This window comes from Musa acuminata, chromosome BXJ3-11, assembly GCF_036884655.1.
Source record: "Musa acuminata AAA Group cultivar baxijiao chromosome BXJ3-11, Cavendish_Baxijiao_AAA, whole genome shotgun sequence".
Lineage (NCBI taxonomy): Eukaryota > Viridiplantae > Streptophyta > Magnoliopsida > Zingiberales > Musaceae > Musa > Musa acuminata.
In genome coordinates, this window is record NC_088359.1 from 23,163,947 (window position 1) to 23,183,215 (window position 19,269).

General features: G+C 43.4%; 2 protein-coding genes across 3 annotated transcripts; both read left to right on the forward strand.

The window, feature by feature from the left end:
* Positions 1-8,491: 8,491 nt before the first annotated feature.
* Positions 8,492-10,782, forward strand: LOC103971471 (alpha-1,3-arabinosyltransferase XAT3). Of its 2 annotated transcripts, none has more exons than XM_009385504.3 (4): positions 8,492-8,961; positions 9,059-9,145; positions 9,228-9,320; positions 9,425-10,782. In XM_009385504.3, the coding sequence occupies exons 1-4, from the start codon at positions 8,820-8,822 to the stop codon at positions 10,609-10,611; spliced, it is 1,509 nt and encodes a 502-aa protein (XP_009383779.2). In that variant the 5' UTR covers positions 8,492-8,819; the 3' UTR covers positions 10,612-10,782. The 2 variants fall into 2 exon arrangements, with proteins under 2 accessions (XP_009383779.2, XP_009383778.2); XM_009385503.3 differs by having other exon boundaries at positions 8,494-8,961; positions 9,416-10,782.
* Positions 10,783-12,237: 1,455 nt separating this feature from the next.
* On the forward strand, positions 12,238-14,431 carry LOC135653314 (alpha-1,3-arabinosyltransferase XAT3-like). The gene is made up of 4 exons (XM_065175164.1): positions 12,238-12,441; positions 12,534-12,641; positions 12,796-12,933; positions 13,144-14,431. Exons 1-4 carry the CDS (start codon positions 12,324-12,326, stop codon positions 14,313-14,315), a joined length of 1,536 nt encoding a protein of 511 aa, XP_065031236.1. The 5' UTR covers positions 12,238-12,323; the 3' UTR covers positions 14,316-14,431.
* Positions 14,432-19,269: the final 4,838 nt, after the last annotated feature.

Sequence of the window (19,269 nt, forward strand, 5' to 3'; positions counted from 1 at the left end):
GTAAAATCCGTGAAACTTAAAACTGCGTATAGAGTAGATTGTATTACCTAGGGAGATCGTATATCCTTGTTTCCTTATAGATCTTTAGGAGAGGGTGAAGGAGGTTAAGTGTCCTCCTCTCTAGCGGTGATCCACACAGTAGGGTTACGACGACGCTCCTCAAAAACTCCAGGCCTGCTTTGAGGTGGAGAGGGGAAGGAGAATAGGAGAGGCAAGCAAAGGCTCTAGCCTATGAGGCTCTGAATCCCTCCAATTTATAGAGGTTCCCTGTCAAACCCTAATGGATTCTCCCCTAGTGGGTATTGGATCTGCATCCAATAACCCAAGCCTTTTAGATTAGTGGATCTCTATCCAATAATCTCTCATGGGCTCTTATTGGATCTCATCTATGGGATCCAATAATTCAAGGGCTTATTGGATATATAATAAGATAAGGGCTCCGTCGGATATCTCATATCCGAACTTCTACTCATCGCAATGCCTACCATATGTATGTGACCCTCTAGGCCCAATATCGAGCTGGCCGTGAGTCATACCTGTCAGAACTCCTTCTAACTCAGTGAATTATTATCTCTGTAATAATTCACTTGACTCATCGACTACGGACGTACTAGGCCACTACACCGTAGTCCCCAGACGATACAGGGGAATCCAATCCATTGGACTTGTCTATCCTCAGTTACCGTGTATCTATAGTTCCTCATCCATCTAATATCCCAGAGACCATATATCGAGCTTGGTGCTGTCAGACCCATACGGTTTCTACTCGAGTCTCGCTCTAATCGGATTTTCCTAGAGAACTCTTTCTCTCTTAACCCGAATGACCCTGGCTAGGGATTTGTCTGAGCAAGAACACATGGGATATTCCTCTCATGACGCCGAGAGTGGATGATCCTCTATCGACACTCAATAGCCCTCGTAAGGTCGACTACCACTCCCAATGACCAGATGTACTAGATCTGGGGCAGTCAAACCTATAAGTCTGATATCAAATAGTGGAGCACTCATACAGGACATCCTTGGTGTCTTAAGTCTAAGGACCATATATACCACTAGGACTACGAAATCGCTATCTGACAATAAGGCATCATCAACCATCCAGCATTCCGTAAGCGGATCAATCAATGAACTCATTTTCCAATGAGCACCTGTACTGTATCCCTAGTGTCCTTACACGAGTAGCTATGAGACCAGCTGCATCCATCATATGGATGGGTATACAGCACACCAGTTTGTCCGGTTATCACGATGTCCCTCTCGAGTAACCTATGACCGGGATTATTTAAGATATGTGTTTAAAAGTGAATCGATCTCATTTTCATGATCTCATCACGATCTGATTCCCATTGCACAAATCCAAGGACATCACAATATATATGCAATAGTTATAAAGTGATATATGCCAAAATATAAAAAGCAAAAAGATTCTGTATCAAGTCACACGTGCCATCACTCACGTGATTGGCTTGTTGGGCACCTATGACTAGCAGATAGTCCCTAATGACAGGGTGCACCAGGAACTGCAGCCCCGCCCCAAGCGACCCCACGGTTAACCCGAATCTGTCGGGAAACCGATCATACGACCGCTGCCTAGGTCGAGGGGCGTGCAGGCCGTAACACTCCGGGATGCGATAGCGATCCCAGAACACTCTCAAAAGGTCCTCGGTCACCACCGAGTCCACGTCATGCCACGACTTGAGGGCCTCAAGCACGGCAGAACCCTCCGAGGCCTCTGAGGAGGCACTACTCGAAGACACACTCACCACCTCATCTCAGGAACTTGCAGAAGGAGAAGGAGAAGGAGAAGGAGAGGGAGGAGGGGACGAAAATGAAGACAAAGACGAAAATGAAGATGAAGACGGAGACATCCTGACCTCAGAGTTGCGAGAAAGAAGCCCGGGGTTCGGGGTGAGGGATTAAAGCAAAGAGGACGACAGAGTTGTAAGAAAGGAGTCGAATCGTGGGACGAAAGACTGATGGCAAAGGTGATGGCAACCGCCTCGGATGAGGAATATAAAAGGCGAGTAACCCACAGCGAAGTGATGATTTGGGCTTCCCAAGGAGAGGAACAGTTGTGACATTAAAGACCCGTCACAACCTCTCGGATTCGCCAGATTTGCCTGCCTCGGAGCTCCCGCCAGAGGTGTCCCATCACCCGAGACCCCCCTGCCGAAGGCCGTTCAAAACGAAGTTTCCCACCAGGCCTCGTGATGCCCCACCCGACCCGCCACATGGCATATGACGGCATTCAGGTATGAATCGACCCCTAGGTTCGATTCTTGCCTTGGTCGCTCCAGATCACTCCCGACTAGCGACCTGCCGGCACTGAAACCGGAACCGAGCTTAATCACTCGGCCCCCAGATTCGATTCCTACCCGGGTCGCTCCAGATCGCTCCCGACTAGCAACCCACCGACATCGAAATCGGAACCGAGCTTAATCACTCGGCCCCCAGGTTCGATTCCTGCTCGGGTCGCTCCAGATTGCTCCCGACTGGCAATCCACCGGCACCAAAACTGGAACTGAGATTAATCAGTCGACCCCCAGGTTCGATTCCTATCTGGGTCGCTCCAGATCGCTCCTGACTAGCAACCTGCTAGCATCGAAACTAGAATCGAGCTTAATCACTCGGCCCCCAGGTTCGATTCCTGCCCGGGTCACTCCAGATCGCTCCCAACTAGCGACCTACCGGCACCGAAACCGGAACCGAGCTTAATCACTCGTCCCCCAAGTTTGATTCCTGCCCGGGTCGCTCCAGATTGCTCCCGACTAGCGACTCACCGGCACCGAAACCGGAACCGAGCTTACTCACTCGGCCCCCAAGTTCGATTCTTTCCCGGGTTGTTTCAGATCGCTCCCGACTAGCGACCCGCTGACACCAAAACCCGAACCGAGCTTAATCACTTGGCCCCTAGGTTCGATTTCTGCCCGGGTCGCTCCAGATCGCTCCCGACTAGCGACCCGCCGGCACCAAAACCGGAACCGAGCTTAATCACTCGGTCCCCAGGTTTGATTCCTGCCCGGGTCGCTCCAGATCGCTCCCGACTGGCGACCCACCAGCACCGAAACCGGAACCGAGCTTAATCACTCGACCCCCATGTTTGATTCCTGCCCGGGTCACTCCAAATCGCTCTCGACTGGCGACCCACTGGAACCAAGCTTAATCACTCGGCCCCTAGGTTCGATTCCTGCTCGAGTCGCTCCAGATCGCTCCCAACTAGCGACCCGCCGGCACCGAAATCAGAACCAAGCTTAATCACTCGGCCCCCAGGTTCGATCCTGCTTGGGTCGCTCCAGATCGCTCCCAACTAGTGACCTGTCGGCACCAAAACCAAAACCTGATTTGGTCACTCGGACCACAGGCCTGATCCATCGCCTAAGTTACACCTTGTGCCCAATCTTATGCCCAAATCATATCTCGGTCGATCCAGCGCCCGAATCACCGACCTAGCCCGTTATCCAAGTCACTTCACGTCGACTCCGATTTGCTTCACATCGACTCTGATTCGCCGCCCGATGAGTCTTTAAACCAAGCCGCCTCGATTCGCTCGCCGACTTGTAAACTCGATAGCCATAGCTCCGAGCCATGCAAAACCCATCATCTGAACTGAGACACATCGGGTTCGCTCCGTAGGTCTTGCCTTGCCAATTTCAACACTTAGGTATCGCCTCGTGAGGCCCCCACCGTTCGATCAGTAGGATTAGTCCTATCCAAATCACAGGGCGTCGCCCCTCTAAAATCACCCCACGACGAGTCAATCCAGCTTCCTCGCGCGGGCAGCCAACACAATTGCACCATTCGGACCCAGGCCTGCCTTCCGATCCATTAGCGACCCCGCAGCACACCTTGAGAGGGGGGGGGGGGGAGAGAAGCGATAAGGCATATTTTGGCACCCAAATGAGTCACACCCGACATTACACACCACGTCCCAACCACTATCAGAATCCGACGTCACACGCCATCAAAACCCCATAACGCACCCCAAGTCAGGTTCCGTACCAAGACACTATGCAACGTGACTACACCGAGAGCTCGGGGCGGTGCTGTCTGACGCCACTCAGACATCCCCCCAAGACGCTAGCTCGTAAGAGAGGTTGTCCCATCCCATGAGAGTCAGCGGCCACACCAAACCGAGGGTAACCGATCGTCGCATAATGGTATAAAAACCCTTGGCTAGCACCCGACCAAGGGGGAAAAAAAATCGAGATAAAAATACTCCATTGACTTGCTCGTTGGAGGGGCCAAAGTCGGGAAGCACCCGACGAAGGCCATTTTGCAGGAAGGCGGTCACCCCCGAACGACGAGCGTCTCAACCCGGGAATTGCCATCCAGTGCACAAGGACGAGCTATCATTCATTCCAGAGTCGGAGAGACGTGTCCCATCACAAACGACGCTCAGGTCGACAGACCGAGAAACGCTGATCAACATCCTCTCACGAGGGCCCAATCAACCCCGCCAGCTCGACTCTTGCTCGAGTCGCTCCGAAACGGTCACCCTCGAGCGACGAGCATCTCGACCCAAGAGATACCTTCCATCGCATAAGGGAGAGCAGTGAGCCGGCCCGGATCCCGACCAACGCCGACCAGCATTCCTTCCGAGGGCGCAGCCACCTCATCATCCTACTCACTCTGTAAAAAACTCCCAACATCAACCTACAAACATAACCATACTTACTCATTAGCCACGATACTTTTGTTCGCCAGCAAAACGACTTTCCATTGGTAAGTTTTATGCAAACTTACTATGCTTATAGTCATCCAAAAATACTTATCTGGAGGAGTTGACCAAATGGGAAGTTCATCCTATTTGATTTCCATCTGACCTTAACGTGAGTTGAAGTAGATAAAACTAGATATGCATATAAATTATGTTATCTGGGCTACCTATTGTAATCTTAACATGCTTTAATACACAACTATAGCTAGCTAATCAAACTTTATCCTAATCATGATGTTCATTTTTGGGATAACTTTGAACGAGATAAGAAGAATAAGATTTGAAAATTCTTCCACTTTGTGCACATGTATTTCACTTTTGTGTTCATGTATAAGAAGGATAACCCAATCACTTTTTTTTTAGTTGTAAATGTGCATTGTGACTTTATAAGGGATGTAAAAACAATACAGAAGAGATTCATAAAGATATCATTGTTAAATTATGAGGCTCTATTTTAATATGTTATAGATATGATTAGATTTTGATTATGATTGTCGATTAATAAAAAAATAAATTTAATTATGATATGATTTCTTAAGAGATAATTTTGATAGAAACGACTCTCTTATTATTTATTCTAGACCCTTTACTCTCATCTATAAATAGATAAGATTTTCTAATGGTTCAATAATATATAATATAAATATTATCTCTGATCCATCACTCATAATGGTCACATAAAGGATAGGAAGAGAGAAGAAGATAAGTCTAGTTTTCCTTATATTGCTGCATCCTTCAGATCCGATGAATTGACATATGTAGATGAGATAAAATATTTTTAAATGATATAAAAAATATGTATTATAAATTTGATATATTGTTATTCAATTTTAGTTTCTAACCTTAATTTTTTTCTATAATAGTACCTTAAATTTTCTATCTTTATGCAGCATGCAATTGATAATATAGTTTTTTTTTTTTTTTAGATGATGTAGATTTTGTGATTATATCAACTCTAGGATCAATTTTTTGAAAATATGAATATTGTAATATGAAGTTTGAAATATCAATAATATATATATATATATAATCTTACTTAATAAAAATTTGATATATTTTAAATTTATTAAAAAATAATTAATCAAAAATTAGTGATAGTTTTAATTATGTTGTCGCTAAACCTTTGAAGTAAAACTTTTAGTGATCAAGCTGTTCATCATCAAATGTTGTCATAGAAGTATTTTTTTTGTTAATTTATTTATTTTTATGATAAAACTCGAATGTATCGGTCATAAAAATAAGTTGTCACTAAAAGTCAATATTTAGTGACAAGTGTGCCTTTTCTTGTCACTAAAGCTCTGAACAATGCGAGTTAGTGACCAATTCATTCCGTCACTAATTTTTTTAGTGATAATTTTTTAAAGTTTAGTTATAAATTTTGTCCATAACCTATGATTAATATTATTATTTTCTAGTGGATGTTGTTTATGGACCCATTATGAGAGAGCTGATCGAGTCATGTTTTAATGCATAGATTCAAGATTTTGTGATTTATATAGGTTTTGTTTAGGGGCTTGCAATTCTCCTAAAGGAGAGACGTATGAGAATTACGGTGGCTTACAGACCCACTAACTTGATATACTTGACTCTCAATGTTATGATTTGATAATTTAACATTAATTTGATACATTTAAAATACATGTTTAGAATCATGTGATTGAAAATACCTCAGCTCAAATTAATAATAATAATAATAATAATAATAATAATAATAATAATAATAATACAATGTGATCCTATAAACCAACTCAATTGGTCTCCTCCTATCTCCAATGTCGGACTAAGGTGTTAGTGCACGGATGAGAAAGCTTGAAATATGATAGGATGAGCGAGCGTAGAGGAAAACTAGGATGTGATGGCAGTAGAACAAAGAGACACACAATGTCATGGATGAGAGGCCCTTTTAACTCTTTGTTCCAAGGGTTAAATAAAGGCCCAATTCATGAGCTATCTTTAAAGTTGGCGGCCCAACTTCTTCTATTTTCTCCCATTTTATGGATCATCAAAATCTGATTTGTTAAAGCGAATTATAAAATATCTATTGAATTAATGAATTGAAAACTTAATCCAAATAGAATAAAATTTCTTTCTCATTGAACTCTTCCTTCCAATGCTTCATCGTTTTCAAGCTCTTTAAAGTCGTCGTCCTCCCATGCTCTATCTATGCACTTTAGCTGACGGACGACGTTTTCAAGCGGATATGGTGTTGTCCGGAAGACAAAGAAAAACTTCAAACTAACAAGGAAAAGTAAGTGCGGTCTAATATAAGGACTATTATTTCCTAAGACAATTGATCAAATGTGTCAGAAAGATCCTAACGCTCTTTTGTTGGAAAGAGGAAAATAAAAAATAAAAACCAAAAGAGAAAAAAAATCAACAAATAAATGATAATTTGGTAACTCCATATATATTTATAGGAACAAATTATAATTCACCAGGGAGTTTCGATTTAATTAATCTGAATATAAATGATAATTTTAAAAATACTTAGGAAGCATGACAATCTAAGTATTTTATGTTAATCTAATATATCATTGAATATGTTCAAATGCTCTACCAAGTCTTCATCTTCCTCTATCCTCAACCTATATAACTTTCATCTTACATATAACTTATTAATCAAGCTTTTAGTTAGATAAAAACTTTCTAATTTATCCTAAATAACTATGATGAGCTCATCATCAATAGCATTATTGATAACATTATCAATGATATAAAAATAAATAGTATTGACACACTTTGCCTTAAGTTCTTCTAAATCTTCGTCACTAATATTTTTTAGTTAGTTTGTTTATCCCTTTCATTACTAGATCAGGTATTGTTGAACAAGAAGATCCTTGGTTCTCCTCTACCATAAGATAAAACTATTTCTTTTATCAATTTTTTTAATAATAAAGTCAACGAAAATAATCGACGACATCCTTGTTGAATCTCTAATTACTAGGTCTTTTGAGCTCTAATACTAATTATTGGGGAAGGAGATGACAAAATTAAAAATATAAAAAAGGTCAATAAATAATTTACATAATAAAAAGCCTATATAAGATTTACGTTGGTTGAGAACTACCATCTACATTTATGAAAAAAAACTAAGATTTTCAATATATAAGATCAATTACAAGGTTCGAAAATTATCCCTACAGAAGTATTACTCTCATTATACATCTTCTCTCATAAACTCAAAGAACTCTTCTTTCAAACCTCTTTAGATCTATTAAAAAAAAAACTCCCACTATAATCTTGACTCAGGATGTTATGTTGCTTCTATTTACTAAAAGGAACTCTTCTTTAGCAGCTAGCTGCCTTTGTCTCACTCTTATTATAATCTTGACTCTGAATACATTTATAGGAAAAAAAATTAATTTAATTAAGATTCTCTCAATTAATTTAAATATAATTAAGATTTTATAAAATAATTATCAACCCTAACACTAATATATCAAGGGGAAAAAGAAAAAAACTTTGAATTCACTAGAAAAAGGACTTTTATTTCCTTAAAAAAGATAAGATCCTAACACACGTTATCTTGAATGAACACAATCATGCACGCATCAACTACACAAATGAGCAGACAAACTCATACTGCAATTTTAATTAACGTACACGGGGTTCGTTCTACCTGCTGTATTCAGCCATACCGTAGGCTACGTTTCCATTCCCTTCGCCATTAGCCGGTCGGTGAGGGGTCAACCGACGCTCGTGGTTGCCCACACAAAAACAAAGGAATCCATCCATCCATCGACAGATGAAGACTGCTCTGTTTGGTCCAGCACAGCACAACCTTCAGCTGCATCCCCATTCCCAAGTCATGTGCGTTTTCCATATGCTTCTCATCACCCCATCGACCATGTGATGAACCATTGAATACAGCATCGTATGTTGAAACAAGTGCCATGGAAATCATGCATTGATTCATGTAGAATGAATAACTTGATAGAAAACCGACAAAAGTTCGGCACATGGTAATGAGCTTCTTCCGGCCATTCGACAGCGTTATATTGCGGCTTCTTCTTCTTCCTCAGCTTCTCGATGAAGGAGGAGGTGCCATCCGCGGTACAGCCTCCCAAGTCATTGTAGAGACTATACCGGCGACAGGGCGAGGATGGGATCCAACCCAAAGCTGGTGAAGAGACTTAGACAGCAGCAGTCGCGGGGTTTGGGCGTCGGCCTCATCGTGGGATGCCTTCTGTTGTCGATGACCTACGTTACGGTGTTTAGGACTGACATCGACCTCCTCTCCATCCGTGAGTTCCTGTTCTAATTGACCTTGCGCGGTTGAACCGTGTCGTGTCGTCCGCGTAGCTCTCTCTGCCTCTGACGAACACTCAATTTGCTTTGCAGTGAATTCGTCGCCGCCGTCGTCACCTATCATTGCAGCTCCCACGGATCCACCTGCGGTTGCAAACATGACGTGGTTTCGTCAGCTAGGTACGTAAGACCAAGGCAGTCTCCCTACTTGAGTTGGTAACCAGGATCTGACATGCATCTTGTTCACCCCATTGTTGTCCAGACGACGAAGATGGCAATCGGCCACAGAATGGCCAATCGGCTGCTGCTCCCTCTGTGAAACAACAACATCTTCCCAGCACCACCGAGAGAGCAGGTGTGAACCATGACTTGTTGGGCTGATTTGGTCGGTAAGATTTTAAGTTGGATGTGTTATGGCGAACACAAGTCATTGATGTTAGTCTTTTGAAGATGTGGTAGCTCGGAGGCGGAGCAAGCCCCTGTGCGATCTCTCCGAGTACAGAACCGACGTGTGCGACATGGAAGGCGACATCAGGATAGTCGGGAAGGGTTCATCCACCGTCATGCTCGTTCCGCCCAACGGCAGTAGCGGAACGAGTGAATCGTGGGAGGTCAAGCCTTACGCTCGAAAGGGGGATCGCACGGTCACCCGCAACGTCCGCAAAGTGAAGGTGAAGTCGCTGCAGGAGCACGAAGAAGCTCCTGTATGCAGCCTCCATCACACCGTCCCCGGCGTCCTCTTCGCCAGCGCCGGCTACTGCGGCAACATCTTCCACGACGTCGCGGACGTGCTGCTTCCCCTCTTCATCACCTCTAGCGGATTCGACGGCAACGTGCAGTTCCTCGTCGCCAACAACCAGTCCTGGTGGTTCTACAAGTACCACCACATCCTTCAGAAGCTCTCCTCGCACGAGCTCATCAACTACGATCACGACGACAGAGTACACTGCTTCAAACACGTCATCGTCGGTCTGCGCGCCGACAGGGACTTGATGGTCGACGCCTCCAGATCGGCGCAAGGTTTGTCCATGCTGAACTTCGTGAAGTTCCTGAGAAGCGCGTACTCGCTGGAGCGGGATCGGCCGTGGACGGCGGGCGGGCCGCCCGGAAGGAAGCCGCGGCTGTTGTTCATCGCGAGGGGCAGGTCGAGGAGGTTCGTGAACTTGGACGAGATCGTGCGGCTGGCGGAGCAGGTTGGTTTCGAGGTGGTGATGGCGGAGCCAAGCTTCATGGACGTGGGCAGGTTCGCCGGCACCGTGAACTCGTGCGACGTGATGGTGGGCGTGCACGGGGCGGGGCTGACCAACATGGTGTTCCTCCCCACCAACGCCGTGCTGATCCAAGTGGTGCCGCTGGCGAAGCTGGATTGGATAGCGGCGAACTACTACGCGGAGCCTGCCAAGGGGATGAAGCTGCGGTACTTGCAGTACGAGATAAGCGAGGAGGAAAGCACGCTGATCGAGCTGTATCCCAGAGACCACAAGGTGTTCAAGGATCCGGACTCGATTCACAAGCAAGGGTGGAAGAAGATGGGGGAGGTGTACCTGCGGAAGCAGAACGTGAAGCTTAATGTGAACCGATTCCGACCGGTCCTGGAGAAGGCGCTGCAGCTTCTCAAAGAGAAAGCAGAGCACACGAGAGAGTAAGCCAGAGATTTTACAGTCGATATTATCCGGTAGATATGTTCTTTTTCTTCTTTTGTATACTCATCGATTCCATTCCATTGTCCAAATAATGTGGTTCAAAGTGTCGATTGTGAAATCGCAGAATCTTGATTTGTGTTCATTAAATTAATAGGACTAAAAATTCATTATCTATGATAAGATTTGAAAGGGTTAGTCAGTTTTTAACTTAATAGGATCTGAATTGATATCCAAATTTGTTTATTAATTAATTTGATTTAGATTCATCAATCTCTAAAAGAAATATGTAAATAAAAAAAATAAAAAAAAGGTTTCGTCGAAATTTGATAAACCAAAGTGAAAAAGAAAATAAGTTAATGGACCCCCCACACGAACGAACGAACGAAAAAGGAGGAGAAGAGAAATATATTTTTGAAGGAAGAAGAGGACTTCAGTGACATAAATTCGGCTATGATTTGAATGAGTTGGATAACCATACGCATTAAGTTCAGTCAATAAATTGGGCTAAGATTTGAAAGAGTACTTTGACTTTTGTTTCCTGCATCGATGAGCGTCTCGAATCATGGACAAGAGGTATTTGTCTACCTGTCATATGACCATTTAATAGCTAACAATGACATTACGAGACATAAATAAAAGTCCTTGAATTATTATTAGCAATAGCGAGCTCCTATTTCCCTCGACACAACGCATCTACGACGACTAGTTTACTCGCTTGAATCGGTGCACTCAAAGCAAGGAGTGAATGACTTGTACGTGAGTGGCTTCCCCAACCCATTTTCCAAACGAGTGCTTTTCCTTTTTTGCCTGTGACAATTTACAACAGCACGGTTGGAATGTAGTGTGTCGGACTCTGTTTTTGCACTGTAGATCGGGGAAGGCTATTGGCATGTCAAGTTCCGCGAGTCACCTCAACCCCCAACTCCTCCTGGCGGCTTCACGTCGTCTTGTGCAGCCATTTCTTACTTGGTCATTTGTTGGATTCGTCGATGGAAAAGTCTCCATCTGTGGGCTTCCCCCCCCACCCTTCCGCAAGCACAATATTATTCCGTCCTACCAAACAAATCATTCAACCATGCCACCGAGTTTAGAGAGAGAGAGAAGAGCAGAACAAACAAGATGTACTTCTTGGGTTCTTTTGGAACCAAAGCACTAAATCCAGAGATAAATTAGAAATTTTGACGTAAAATTTGTGTGATTTGATACTTATTACTAGAGAAAAACTACTTCTTCATGACATCAAATCACAAGTTTTCCAATTAATCCAAACTAACACAAATTTTCTTAAACATCACCCTCTATTTAACCACCGAAAAGAAATACTTTCAAACATTTTTCTCTCATAAAGTTTTGTTTAATTATATTCTTCAATGCTTATCGATCCCAATAATATTTGATCAATCATTAATCCGTGCCATGGATGATCGAATCAAATGCCGAGCTTAGATGATAGAGAGAGAGAGAGAGAGAGAGAGAGAGAGAGAGAGAGAGAGGAGAATAAACAACCTGAGGTTCTTTTGGCCATTTGCAAGATGCTGATTCAGACGTACACATAGAAAAATGGCCAAAAACAATACGATGGACAAACGACAGCCGTCCGGTGTCTTCCTCACGTTAAATGGATCACTTTATACACCTCGATTTCCACTACTCGTGCTTTGGGTTTCCTCCTGGAAGAAGATGCCATGGTAGGAAGCTGAGCGCCCACCTACAGGATGAAGATGGCGAAGAAGTTCCGGCCGCCGGTGGAGCCTCGCAGCTTCGGATCCGGATTGATCGTCGGATGCTTTCTGGTGTCGATGACATACGTTCTCATGTCCAAGAAAGACATAGGCAAGGACCAGCTCTCCGTCTACCGGAGTTCCCCTCTTGTCCTTGATGCTTCTGCCTTGTTCCGATTCATGACTCTGGTTGGATTGTTGCAGTAAGTTGCTTGCCATCATCGCGTTCGTTGTTGTTGTCGTCCTCGCCGTCGTGGAGCGATGCAACTCCTTCGAGTTCGATAGTAAGCAATAGAAAGATTCAATTGTCAGGTAGGACCGCAGTTCTTGCTAGCTTTCTGTTCTTCCTGCTTTTCTCCTTCTCCTTCTTCCTTTGAAATCAGAGCAACAAGTACTAAAGCGTTGCATTTGACTCTGATTTGCGACGTGGATTTCGCATCATGTATTTGTTTTTGTCTTGATGAAGGACACGAGAAGGAAGCAGAAGAGAGTAATCTCGAAAGAAGTGAAGCTATCGACATGCCTGACGATTCGTCCCCCGCAGCATCAGCGTCTGATGTTTTATCTGAAGAAGAAAGTTCTCCCAGCACTGATGACAAATCAGGTAGGTAATCAGAACTATGTTAATGCATGCACCCACCACAAGGCATGCAGGAGGAACAGGGCATCAGGTCCCCTGTTCTTCTACAAAGTATTAATGATTAGATGATCACTAATATGAGCTTGACGTGATCATCATATATGGATTCTCAATTTCCATCGCATGCTAATTTCTGAGATTCTAATGGAAGCCATCGTCTTGTCGATGGTGCAGCTGGGAGGAAGCCAATGTGTGATGTTTCCGGCTACAGATTAGACACCTGCGATATCGCAGGGGACGTCAGAGTCATCGGGAAGAATTCATCCTCTGTAGTGCTTGTCGTTACCCCTGATACGAGCAGCACAGACAGGAACGAGTCATGGCAGATCAAACCTTATCCTCGCAAGTACGACTCCTCGGCCATGGCTAAAGTCCGTCCGCTGAACCTGAAATCACTGAACGGTGATCCAGAAGCCCCTCGATGCAGCATCAACCACACAGTCCCCGGCATCCTGTTCTCCACCGGCGGCCACTGCGGAAACTGCTTCCACGACTTCGCCGACGTGCTGATCCCCCTCTTCCAGACCGCCATCCCCTTCCGGGGCCGAGTCCAGTTCATCATCACCAATCACCAGCGTTGGTGGATGAACAAGTATCGCCCCTACCTGACGAAGCTCTCCTCGTATGACGCCATCGACTACGACAACGACGACAGAGTGCACTGCTTCGACCATGTCATCGTCGGCCTGAGAGCCGAAAGAGACCTGATGATCCATCCCCCGAACGGCGGCAACTACTCCATCATGGACTTCGTGAAGCTCACTAGGAGCGCGTACTCGCTGGAGCGGGACCGGCCGTGGACGCCCGACCAGCAGCCGGGCAACAAGCCGAGGCTGCTGTTCATAGCGAGGGGCGGGACGAGGAAGTTCATGAACCTGGACGAGATCGTGCCCATGGCGGAGCAGGTGGGCTTCGAGGTGGTGGTGTCGGAGCCGGACTTCTACGACGTGGCCAGGTTCGCGCACATCGTGAACTCCTGCGACGTGATGGTGGGCGTGCACGGCGCCGGGCTGACCAACTTTCTCTTCCTCCCCACCGACGCCATCGTCATCCAGGTGGTGCCGTTGGGGAAACTGGATTGGATCGCCACCAACTTCTACGCAGAGCCCGCCATGGGGATGGGGCTGCGGTACTTGGAGTACAACATCACGGTGGAGGAGAGCACGCTGACGGAACTGTATCCGAGAGACCACCCGGTGTTCGCGAACCCCGAGTCCATCCACAAGCAGGGGTGGTTTAAGCTGGGGAACGTGTTCCTTAAGCAGCAGAATGTAAAGCTTGATGTGAGCAGATTTAGGTCCGTCCTGGTGAAGGCGCTCGAGTTGCTGGGCGAGAAGAGGGACTGAGTGTTTTTTGCCCGTGTGTACATTGATCCAATTCGATTACGGCTTGATATTGTGCTGTAACCAATATTGTTTTCTCCAGAAGAAGTGAATAAATAGCTGCGTTCTTGTCTTGATTATATCATCTAAGCCTGATGAGAGGAAGAATATGAGATAACAGTGTAAATCTTGAAGGATCTGATCATGGTTTCGATTTTTATTTCTTGGAATCAATACAATGTTTAGCAAATCTTGCTGGTTCACTCTACTCCACTCCACTCCACTATTGTGATTGATGGTTAAGTCTTAAAATAATTTATAAAGATCTGAAGGTATATTATTAGAATTGATTTCAGTTTAAATATTTTGAATCAATGAAATTTATAAATTAATTATCTCATTATATTAGATCATGATAATTGATATAAAGAGCCAACCTAATATTAGCTCTAGCTCATGAATAGGGCTAGAGAGAATACTCCATTACGACATGAAATCGCTAGTAAGTTACATCTCACCTGTATCACACCGAGATTAGAGTCGGAAGAGACACAAGACCTACTTCATAGGCTCACTCTTCTCTTCTCTCACCAGACGTCCCCAAACTACAGGAGAAATGAAACTCTTTATCTCTATTCCACGACACAACTCTTCGTGTCTCCTCCGAGCTCATGTAACTTGCTCTACTGCTACATGACAACCTCTAATGCTACTCGAGTATCAGAGAGGACCCTTTCTTGTCGGACGTACGCACAGGGCCTATGGTTGAACCGCTGAAATCACGTCATAGATCTAGTTGGCTTCAGCATCACCATGTGAACGAAATGGTCTATTTCTGGCGAGATAGCTCCAATTTGATGTTATTGCCATTGAAAATCGAAAGGACATAAATTACTCTCGAAGACGGTGGTGGTAGCAGCAGAGGTATCCGATGCCGGCGATGTGCTTCCCAGCCCGACTATGTTGTCGAGTGTTTTGTCTTCGAGGGATGTGGCTTGAAGAAGGTGGTGGACAACGTGACAGCGCCGCTGATTGAGCTTGCGCGACTTCTAGCCGTGCACGCAATGCTGCCCTCCTTCTACTGCTTGACCAAATCGGACAGATTGCTCAAGACTCCTTTAACTTCGCGTAATTTGATTCATCGATTCATCATGCGACAACATCCTCTCTAGAAATATACGTTAATGATCTGATGTATCATTTCAGTAGCAAATTTCAACGGAAAACAGTAGGCCATTTCTGATCGCACATCGATAAGAATTAAAAGAGTCGAGTGATTAAGATTTACAATAATAAATAACAAAGAGAGGCGAGAGGTGAGACAAAATCTGTCGAGAGAGAATAGATTGACGGTGAATGATTTGGTCAAAAGCTACGTTTCAACCAAAATAACAAGAAAATTCAAAGTCGCCCGAGCATTCATTAATTTGCTGCCCCATCGTGAAAGTGAATGAAGTTATACGCGTCTACAGTGCCTTGTTGGAACTTGCTTCTTCTCCAAAACCGGTCCATCTCCCTCGTTCAAAGACCACAACAGTTCATCGATCAATGAGCCATCATCGATCGCAAGTTGCAGTTGTTTTAGCTGGCTGTAGGTGTCGTCGATTAGGTGGAGGGAGTCGTTCTCTGATGGCTATGACTTTGGTAATCGTTCGCGCCATGCAAACATCTTGGTATGGTCCAACTTGGGTTGCCAGATTGATAGAAAGCATGGAAATCATGTTGGGGGTGAAAACTCGATACGAGACGAGAGTGCGAGCTACCAGCAGTACATTAACCTAATAATTTCCTGTACTCGGATTCACGTGGCGTGGTCGGCGTAGGTATCGAATTCTCCCACTGTTTTTTATTAGGGTTGCGTCATCGTCTGAATCATGGTACCCTAGGCTCGATCAGTATGAATGATTGATTGACCATTGAGAGAGAGAGAGAGAGAGAGAGAGAGAGGCGTGAACGAGTAGTTTTCCTAGTTGGAGACGCATCGGCCAACCCATGTCCCATAGGAATAAAAGCTGACAAGGGCATGGTGGAACTTTGTGCCAAGGATGAGATGAGGTGAGGGACCAATTATCTCTATCAACCCATTTCTGCAGGAGAGGAGACCTGCTACTGATGCATGCAGTAGTAGCAGCGGTGGTAGTCTCGGAAGGGAGAGGTGACTTGCCGACAACCTCATGCTGCTCGACGAAGGGTGTATAGTTAATTAGATGGGGGAAGGTGACACATGGAATATCTTACGGTGGAATCCTTTACCTTATAAAATGTTGACTGATTGATCGATCGATTTGTAGCTGTGGAAGGATTAAAGAAAAAGGTTCTGTACCTTTCTTGGTCACAAGATCAGATAATAAAAGAGGGGGACGTGTGACCGTCGCACAGAAGAACAATCTCGTGACCTAACCATGTCGATTTGGAACTACGTTGGAAATTGGTTCAGCGTTGGTTTTGTGATCAATGCATACAAGACTTTATGGGAAGGCAGCTTCATTTCATCTGCATCGGTTCATTAATCTATCTAATAATGCAAAATTAGTCACCGAAATTATTTGTAGGTCATGTCCTCGTTGCTATTGAAGGAAAGCAAAGGTCTTTAACTGTCATCTTAAGACGAATCATGCATTGCATGTTAGCGTGAGCAACACCAGATCGCATGATTCCTACATTATATATTTATTACTTTCACATCATGAATTGTATAACGCCATTTGCTAAATGCTAAACTTATAATGTAATTATCATAGTAAAATCACTCATTTGAGAAAGTTGTGTTATTTTCTAGTTGAAATCGAATAGAAAAGGGCATCAATTGATCGGTAAACTCAAGATGGATAAGTTGAGCTGACTTGCCCCGTCACGGGTAGATGTCACTCGAATAATGACTCTGGAGGAGACATGTCAAACTTGGATTTCTGCTATGTCAATAGTATAATGATTATATCATATAAATTTTGTCTCCTCGAGACAAAAAGATAAGAGAAGGCCATGAGATAGGAAACCGATTTCCTCTCTTCGCTCTTTTCCTGAAAGCATGATTGCGGCAGACGAGGGAAAGAGATAAAAGAGGACCAACGCCAGTGTGATGCCTAATCTTAGCCGAATGTTGGCAAAGTCGCATGAAACGTAACCAGCCTTTGGCACTTTGACGGATGAGATGATGAGGAAATGTTGAAGAGGATCACATGCAGAACACGGTTTGGTAAGCCTAATCATTGCTCTGCTTCTGATCTTGACATATACTGACCACGGTGGTGGGCTCTTTAATGGCGTCGGCCTCTTGATCTGTGACCAACACCGGTGAATCCGCGTATTGATATGTTTTTGTTTTTGTTGTTTTTTTGGAGTCTTGAAGCATACGGTTTTATACATGTTTTATTTATATCAAGATTCTAATAGGTACAAATATAGAGGAAAAAAAAAATACTTTAGTTCTATGTATAAAAAATAAAAAGATTTATATGAGAGAGTATATTAGGAGTTTTGGTCTTTAGCATGTTTTAACCCAACAGAAAGTTTATTTCTTGTAGTTGATCATTTTCGTATAGTGAAAATTTTTATTATTTGACTTTATAAATATTTTATTTACAAGAAATTTTATATTTTTAGTCTCAAAGCATATAAAAAATTCTTAAAATTAAAGCTTGGTTTTATAAATATTTATTTTTTCTCAAAATTTAAGGTCCTAAAAGGAACAAGTATAGAGAAACTTTTTTTATTTTTGAGTTTAGAATTTTCTAGAAGTTGAGAGCAAAGATTTTTTTAAGATTTATGAGAGAGAATATAAAGAGTTATATGAGAGAGTGTCACTTAATTATCTTTCATCTAAATATTCTTTACATTGCATTACGGAATAGTTGAATCATTTTAGAACATATTTACTTTATCCGTCGAGCTTTTGAGATATTAGAATTTTTTTTTCTACGAGAATCAAACTAGCTGGTGTTCACTCGATTTTGTATATCCTACGAGATTATCGTGCTCCTTTCAAATTTTTTAACTAAATTATAAAGGTTGCTTAAAGCCGATATACAAAAGAGGGAATACATTATATTATCATAATCCTTATATCTTTCCGAATAAATTGTTTATATCTTTAAATTTTAGATTATTTAATTTTGGAGATTATATTTGACTTATAGCACATAGTATAGCGAGAGTGACTTTTGTACATTATAATCATTTTTATTTTTAATATATTTTTTTTATCTTTTTGAGATAAATTAGAGTATATAAGGAGTTTTAAACTTAACTATGATTTAACTCATGACAAAGTTTGATTCTTTTGATTGTTATAGTAAGATAATCTAACCGACACAATAATGTATTTGGGATATTTTGTTAGGGCTCGATCGTCTAGCCATTTATGAGAATCCTCGGTTGACACTTGTCTAACGGGCAAAGCCAACAAGTCACCTCATACGAATCAAGAAGAGTTCCAACTAACCTAACAAACAAGCACAATCGCCCATGATTATTAAGGGTGGTTATGATCGACCCATACCAACAGTCTATATAATGTCCTTACTAAGCATCCACTATAAAAGGGGAGTCGTGTAGGTACACTCGACATAACATAATATTACTCAGTTTGTCCGACTAATTCGACTTCCCAAACTTAAGTACTAACTTGGGCACCAAAGAAGTATTGTTAAGATTACCACCCAATACCTCCTTTGCCTCCACCTCCTATAGGAGGCACCCTTACCGATAGGTCCCCCAAGGGGATCCAACTTCCCTTATTCGAGGGAGAGGCCAAAAGATTAATGAAGCGAGTCCCATGGCTCCAAGGCGCCACAATAGTAATAGTCACAACCCCTTGTTCCCCAACACTTCAGGGGTGAGATGATCAGCTGCCCCGCATAGTTGGCTACCTTTGTTAATGGTGGAGATTCTACCTATTTGGTGAAGATCCTATTACTATAAATCAACGATGAGATGGTCGAGAAGTAATTGGGAGATTAGCTTCTCAAGTTGGAACCTC